General features: G+C 55.2%; 1 protein-coding gene across 1 annotated transcript; it reads right to left on the reverse strand.

The window, feature by feature from the left end:
* Window positions 1–4343: 4343 nt before the first annotated feature.
* CLEC4G (C-type lectin domain family 4 member G) lies at window positions 4344–7536 on the reverse strand. Its single transcript, XM_028840166.2, has 9 exons — window positions 7380–7536; window positions 6995–7105; window positions 6632–6685; window positions 6378–6440; window positions 6109–6213; window positions 5706–5795; window positions 5398–5546; window positions 5190–5305; window positions 4344–4887 (listed from the first exon to the last, which is right to left on the reverse strand). Exons 1-9 carry the CDS (start codon window positions 7432–7434, stop codon window positions 4749–4751), a joined length of 882 nt encoding a protein of 293 aa, XP_028695999.2. The 5' UTR covers window positions 7435–7536; the 3' UTR covers window positions 4344–4748.
* Between the last annotated feature and the right edge of the window lie 226 nt (window positions 7537–7762).

Consider the following 7762-nt stretch of genomic DNA (forward strand, 5'->3'; position numbering starts at 1 on the left):
GATGGATTTCAAGATGGGAAGAGCTTGTGTGGTAAAGAATTTGTCCCCTGTTCCTGCTAGGAAGCGTCTAAGCCCTTGGAATTTTCCAAGTGCTGTGAGTCTTTATTATTCATCAGGGCCCTGGACCACACTTGGGTTTATATGAGGGGGTGGCTTAGGATGGGGACGGGTCATGCCAGAAACATCAACCATGAGGGTTGGAATTTGCAGCCACTCGACCGAAAGGGGGACTGGAGATAAAGTTCAATCACAAGGCCAATGATTCAGTCAATCCTGCCTATGTAATGACACCCCACTAAAAACTCCTGAGGCCTTGTGAGGTGGCTCATGCCTGTAATCCCAGCACTTTGGGAGGCCAAGGCAGGAGGATCGCTTGAACTCAGGAGCTCAAGACCAACCTGGACAATATGGTGAAACCCCGTCTCTACAAAAAATACAAACATTAGCTGGACAGGGTGGTGGCATGTGCCTGTAGTTCCAGCTACTCGAGAGGCTGAGACGTGGGAGGATCACTTGAACCCAGGAGGTTGAGGCTGCAGTGAGCTATGATTGTGCCACTCTACTCTAGCCTGGGCAACAGGGCAAGACTTGGTCTCAAAACAAACAAACACAAAAAACACCAAAGCAGTAATTGGATCAATCCTGCCTACTGAAACCCCAATCCTGCCTACTGAAATCAATCCTACTGAAACCCCAATAAAAACTCAGGACACTGAGCTCAGTGGAGCTTACTGGCTGGTGAACCCATCGCCCTGGGAGTGGGGAAGGCATAGAAAGAGTGATGTGTACTGATGTTATGGGGAAGGACACAGGAGCTCTGTGTTTGGGACCTTCCCAGACCTTGCTCTACATATCTCCTTATTTGGCAGGTCCTGATTTGTATCTCGTTAAGAAAACTGAAATCAGGGACAGGCACCGTGGCTCATGCCTGTAATCCCAGCACTTTGGGAGGCTGAGGCGGGTGGATCACCAGGTCAAGAGATTGAGACTATCCTGGCTAACATGGTGAAACCCCGTCTCTACTGAAAACACAAAAATTAGCCAGGCGTGGTGGTGGTGTGTGCCTGTAGTCCCAGCTACTTGGGAGGCTGAGGCAGAATTGCTTGAACCCGGGAGGCGGAGGTTGCAGTGAGTTGAGATCACACCATTGCACTCCAGCCTGGGTGAAAGAGCAAGACTCCATCTCAAAAAAAAAAAAAAAAAAAAAAAAAAAAGAAAGAAAAAGGAAAGAAAAAAGAAAACTGAAATCATAAGTATTAGCATTTTCCTAAGTTCTGGGAGTCATTCTAGTGAATTATGGAACCTGAAGGGGTCATGAGAATTTGTAGGCAGTTTATCAGAAATGTGGGTGGCTGGGGATCCCCGAACTTATAGCTGTTGTCTGAAATGAAAGCAGTCTTGATGGGGACTGTGTCCTTAACCTGTGGATGGAGTCTGCACTATCTGGGTGAATAGTGGCAGAACTGCATTTAGAATTACAGGAGGTCAGGAGCGGTGGCTCATGTCTGTAATCCCAGTGCTTCGGGAGGCCAAAGTAGGCCAATCCTTGAGCTCAGGAGTTTGTGACCAGCCTGGGCAGCATAGTGAGACTGCTTCTCTACAAAAAAAAATTTTTTTAAAAATTAGCCAGGCACGGTGGCATACGCCTGTAGTCCCAGCTACTCGGGAGGCTGAGGCAGGAGGATTGCTTGAGCCTGGAGGACTGCTGGGAAGTCAAGGCTGGGAATTCAAGACTGCTGTGAGCTGTGTTCATGCTACTGCACTCCAGTCCAGGTGACAAAGTGAGATCCTCCCTCATAAAGGAAAAAAAAAAAAAAAAACCCACAGGAGATCATCCTGGATTATCAGGTCAGTCCCTAAATGCAATCCTAAGTGTTCATATAAGAAGGCAGCAAGACCAGCCTGGGCTGCATAGTAAGACCCCGTCTCTACAAAAAAACTAATAAATTAGTTGGGTGTGGTGGTGCATGCCTGTAGTCCCAGCTACTTGGGAGGCTGAGGTGGGAGGATATCTTGAGCCCAGGAGGTGAAGGCTGCAGTGAGCTATGATCGTGCTATTGCACTCCAGCCTGGGTGACAGAGCGAGACCCTGTCTCCAAAAAAAGGTGGTTGTGAGGGGGATGCATAGAGAGATTTGATACAGAAGAAGTCATTGTCATGGCTGAAGGTAGGTGCTACCCTACTGCCTTTGAAGACGGAAGAAGGGTCCAGGAATCAAGAAAGATGAGGACAGCAGCTCTAGAAGCTGGAAGAGGTAAAGAAACATTTTCCCTTTGATATGGTTTGGCTGTGTCCCCCTCCCCAAATCTCACTTAAATTGTAATAATCCCCATGGATCAAGGGTGGGGCCAGGGAGATAATTGAATCATGGGGGCAATTTTCCCCATACTGTTCTTGTGGTGGTGTATAAGTCTCTCGAGACCTGATGGTTTTATTTTTAATTTTTTTGAGATGGAGTCTTTTCTTTAGCCTAGGCTAGAGTGCAATGGCATGATCTTTCGCTCACTGCAACCTCTGCCTCCTGGGTTCAAGCAATTCTCCTGTCTCAGCCTCCCGAGTAGCTGGGATTACAGGTGCCTGCCACCACGCCCAGCTAATTTCTGTATTTTTAGTAGAAATGGGGTTTCACCATATTGGCCAGGCTGGTCTCTTGGCCAGGCTGGTCTCAAACTCCTGACCTCGTGATCCGCCTGCCTTGGCCTCCCAAAGTGCCGGAATTACAAGTGTGAGCCACCACGCCTGGCCTCGAGATCTGATTTCATAAATGAGAGTTCCCCTGCACAAGTTCTCTTGCCCGCCGCCATGTAAGACATGCCTCTGCTCGTCATTTCTTTTCTACCATGATTGTGAGGCCTCCTCAGCCATGTGGAACTGCGAGTCCATTAAGCCTCTTTCCTTTATAACTTACCCAGTGTCACGTATGTCTTTATTAGCAGCATGAGAATGGATTAATACATCCTTAGACCTTGGTTTTTGCCCAGCAAAATCCGTTACAGTAGTGGTGGGAAACTCAAACACTCCTCCAAACCAACTGTGTCTGGAAGTCCAGCAGCCTGGCCCTCAGTCCAGTAGGCAAGTCAATAGGCTCCTGGACTTGCCCAGTGCCTGCTCCAGACTGCAGGTAGAGAGGGATCAGAGGATAGGGGGGTTGACAGGTTACAGTGGAAGATTTCCACCTGGCCAGGGAATGTGGTGTTCCTTCTATTTCCTGCTCAGCTGATGCTGTTATACACTCCAGTAGCCTGGGGGCTCCCAGCAGCCTGGAGTTCTAGACTCAGTTCTGCACAGAACTAAAAGCTGCCAACCTGTCACTCCCCTGTTGAACCTGTCTCCATGGGAAATTCTTGGAGAGCCCCTAACTCTCCGAGATGGAAGCAAGAAACTGGGAGTGTAGGGTGAATTCAGATCAAAAGTCCCTGGTTGAGAAAGCCAGGTTCTATGTAACATACACCCCTGCGTGAATTCAGCTATCTGTATACCTTCCAACCTCCTAGGCTTCCTTTTTTTTTTTTTTTTTTTTTTTTGAGACATGGTCTCACTGCATTGCCCAGAATGGAGTACAGTGACTTTATCAACCGGCGTGATCATAGCTCACTGCAGTCTCGAACTCCTAGGCTTAAGCAATTCTCCCACCTCAGCCTCCTGAGTAACTGGGACTACAAGCATGCACCACCACGCCCACTCGCCAAGCCTTTTTCTTCCTGGGACTTCTGCCTCCAAAGTCCTACCTTCCCAGCTTCATCTACTCAAATGCCATTGTCCCTTGGAAAATCCATCTTCTCTGGAATGTATTTCCTGACCGACCCATCCAATAGTCACAGACCCTAGATGCATGGAGCAGAAGGGACCTGCTCGTCCCATCAGGGTACCCTGTCCCCCACCTGCCTCAAGGGCTTGCCTCAGGATGCCCATAATCTCCACAACGAGGTGACAGTCTTCTCAAAGATGGGTGCCACCACTGCAGTATCTCAGGATGGTCCCTCTCCCCAAAGACAAAGGTGGCCCCTCTGAATGCACAGGTGTCCTCTCCACGCATTCCTCCATTAAATTACTGGTCACTTTGTTCCTGTGCCCAGCTAGACCAGAATGCAAAGGTCCCAGGGGAAAGAACTGCATCTGACCCATTTCTGTGTCCCCAGTACCCTCTGAGCCAAGCCCCATGCCAGGGACTGAGGAAGTAATGGTGTAGACTGGGAAACTGCCCCGACCTTCAAGACCTCCCGGCCCAGTGCAAGTTACCCACCAAAGGTCAAGAGGTCACTGAGAGAGTCCAGGGGTCACTCGTGGGGATTAAACTAGGACGTCTGGGATAAAGCATAGAAGATCTCACTAGAGCCAGGATCCTGGATTCATTTCTCAGATATTTATTGACGCTTCCTCAGGCTGCAAAGACAGCTCCTAGTTTGGTGGAAAATGCGAGAAAACCAAACAGTTCCAGTCGTCAGTCACCTAACCTTGGTTAGAGAGAGAAGTAGAGTCATATCACGGGGACACAGGAGCAGGGATTTTGGAGCAAGTGGAGGTTAGGTTGGGTCTGCCTGAGTGGAATTGGGATGAGGTTGGCATGGAGGTCCCAGAGCACAGGCACTGGACTGGACAGGGCTGTGTTGGGCCTAGTGTTTCTGAGACTCAGTAGTGCTGGATGAGGAAGAAAAAACTCTGGCGATCAGCTCCAGGAGCCAGGGAGGTGAGCAGCCCCCAGGATACCACGTGCTGCAATGGGCGTGGCTCCGGGGCACTGGGCGGGGTCAGCAGTTGTGCCTTTTCTCACAGATCCAGCCATCCTTCTCGCTGTCACACGGTGCGTCATTCCATAGCCCCGTGCGCAGCATCATGACACAGTCCTCGCGCCCCCGAGCATCATTGGGCTCTCCCTGGTTCCAGTGGCTGCAGTGGTTGAGTGGGAATCTTGACGGAGGATGAACGCGGGGTCCCGCCTTCCTCTCCACGCTGTAGTCTATTTATTGCTTGGGTCTGCTCTAGACACCCCAGCTGTCTAACCTGAGCGTACACCTGGTATATAACTTTTTAACGCCCAGAATTTAACCTGAGGACAGTTCCTGGGGTCCAGCCTGGCCATGCCTAAGCATGGAGCCCCAGCCAAGGGGTCCCTGAAATCTGGCCAAAGCATGCCCTCTAGAGTCCAACCTGTCTCCCTCCCCAGGTCTCACAAGGAGCCCTTCTCTCACCTGAAGCTGAGAGAGACTCCGTCCACCCACTGGTAGCCCTGAACCTTGCCCAGATGGCGCACAGCCCTCAGGCCCAGCCAGTAACCACGGCCACCTGTGTTCCGAGTCAGGAAGCCCTAGAAAGGAGGGGACATCTGAGCCTGCAGAGTCTGCCCCGCCCCGCCCCGCCCCGCCCCACCGCCTGACCACGCCTCCTCCCTCTGCGCACCTGCTCTTCCAGGCCCCCAACGATCACCAGGTGAGCGCTGGCATCCGCGCAGTGACCCTGCGCCGCCGCCCACGTGGTCTTTGGCACAGAGAAAAAGTAGCAGGAGCCCTCGAAGGACAGCCACGACGTGGGGCACGGCTCGCAGGAGTCTGCGGGTTGGCGAGGGTCGGAGAGGTCGAGTGTTTCCAGGGGGAACGCACCGAGAGGATGCAGCGGGTAGGGGTGGAGACAGAACCAGGCCAAGGTCCAAGAGAGGCAGGGTCCACTTACACCCTCACAGCCCGTCCCCCGCCCCTCGTGTTGCTCACTATTATGGAGCCTCACGGCCTCCAGCGCCCGGAACAGCTCAGTGCGGACGTCCTCACGGTTCCTGCTGGCTTCAGCCAAGCCCTGGGTCACTGCGGAGTCAATGGAGCGGGGATTATGGCTGGGGTCAGGGCCAGGACCAGGGTCATGACTAGCTAAAGGTCAGGACCCCTGTCCGTGGTCATTGTGCCTTCGGTGCCAGCATCCAGGATGGTACAGGGTCAAGGGCGGTTACAACTGGGCAGGGTCTGGCTGTGGCCGATGCTGGGAGTCGCAGTCAGGTCAGAGTGCAGCGTCAGGGTCAGGACGGGGTGCATGATCGGGGTCAGGGGTCAGCACTCAGGACGGGGTCGGGGTCCGGGGACACGGCCAGGACTTAGGGCTGGCGTCGCCTCAGGCACGCACCGTGCTCACGCAGTTCCCGCAGGGCGCTCTCCTGCTCCATCAGCTTCGCCTGCGCCTCCTCAAGCTCCGAGCGCGTGGTCTGCAGCTGCGCCTGCGTCCCGGAGCCTGGGAGTCGCCGGGTGAGAGGCCCGAGGGTGGCGAGGATGGGGCGGGGCTTCGGAGACCAGCCTGCTCCGCCCCACCCGCCGCAGGCCTCGACCCTGGCCCCCCTCCCATCCCGGCCACAAGACCCCGCCCCTGCGCCCACAGCCTCGGCCGCGCCCCCTCACAGCAGCTGCGGCAGACTCCGACCTCCTCCTTCAGGGCACCCAGCGCCGCCGTCTGCTTCGAGGCTGGAACGACCCCCGCCCCAAAACGCATGCCCCCCGGGGTCACTTGGGAGGACTCAGGGGACTCCCTTCCCCACCCCGGGGCCAGCCTCAGGGACCAGAGAGTCCCCACGCACCCGAGACTCCATCTCCGGGGTCTCAGACGCTCCCGCCCCGCATGCCCCGGGGGCCCAGGTGCCTGGCTCGGCACGCACCGTTTGTCCTCAGCAGGTCCTGGCCGTCGAGTAGCACCGCGCGCTCCGTGGAGGCTGCGGAGAGAAGCTCCTGCAGGCGAGGCCAGGGACTTGGAAATCCTCCCCTCGCCCGGGGGTGCGGGGTCCCCCGATTCGGGACCACAGAGCGGGCGGGCAGGCATACAGCGCACACGATGCGCACACACGCCGATGGGGGACAAACGCGCGGGGATTCGCACACACAGACGGCCCAAAGATGTACACACACTCTGCTCACACTCAGACGCGAGCAGGACGCCAGGGTGCAGCTGGTGCGCATTGCAATGGGGGTTTTGTGTCCCCAGGGGGGCCGGACGCAACCCCTCCCCATCGAGAGTCACTCACCCTTGGACAATAGGATACTCAGGATCACAGCCCACAGGACTGTGACGACCAGGACAGCCAGGGCCAAGAAGAGGGGTCTCCCGCTCCAGTGCACCCGGCGTCCCCAGTGCCCTGGCAGAACAAGGACGGCATGCTGGGTCCCCCAGGACTGAGCCCTGGAGGCCTGGGTTCCTCCCAGGAAGCTGAGATTCAGAGAAGTTAAGTAATTTGCCTGTGGTCACACAGCTTCTAAGTGGCAGAGTGGGAACTGGACCCTGGTCCAACTGGCTCTGTGGCCTGTGGTGTCTCCTGCACCCACGACCCTGACCTGTCTTGGCTCTTCCCTCCCCTCCCCCATCAAACCCCAGACACTGGGACAGGGATAAGGCAGTCTGGTTGCTCATACCTCCGGGGACCTCCTCCGAGCTGCCGCCCCACTTGCTGTACCTGGTGGTGTCCATGGCGGTGCAGGCCCCTAGTCCCTGGCAGAGATATAAACTTCACCCCTGTCCTCACTGGACCTATGCACTCCCTTCCTTCCTTCCCATTTTCTTGGCCTTAATTCCTGGCAATCGGAATCCATAGACCAATCACAGGATTGGCCCCTTTCTAGGCTGGGCTGGGCTGGGCTGGAATGAGGAGGGACGGTTCCAGCCTCCCTGTCCTGGCCACTGCAGCGCCATCCCCAGGCTGGTGCTGGAGGCTTCTCTTTGGAGCTAGGTCCCCATTCTCTTATGGGCCTGGGGCTGGGTTTTATCTCGAGAGGGACACACTGAACCCGACCAAATT

This window comes from Macaca mulatta, chromosome 19 (assembly GCF_049350105.2).
Source record: "Macaca mulatta isolate MMU2019108-1 chromosome 19, T2T-MMU8v2.0, whole genome shotgun sequence".
NCBI lineage: Eukaryota > Metazoa > Chordata > Mammalia > Primates > Cercopithecidae > Macaca > Macaca mulatta.

Coding starts and splice junctions, on each gene's coding strand:
- CLEC4G (XM_028840166.2), bottom strand. CDS start 7,434: ATGGACACCACCAGGTACAGCAAGTGGGGCGGCAGCTCGGAGGAGGTC. Junction 5,796..6,108: donor GCGGGAACTGCGTGAGCACG/GTGCGTGCCTGA, acceptor TTGACTCCGCAG/TGACCCAGGGCTTGGCTGAA. Junction 5,547..5,705: donor GGCCGTGAGGCTCCATAATA/GTGAGCAACACG, acceptor GCCAACCCGCAG/ACTCCTGCGAGCCGTGCCCC.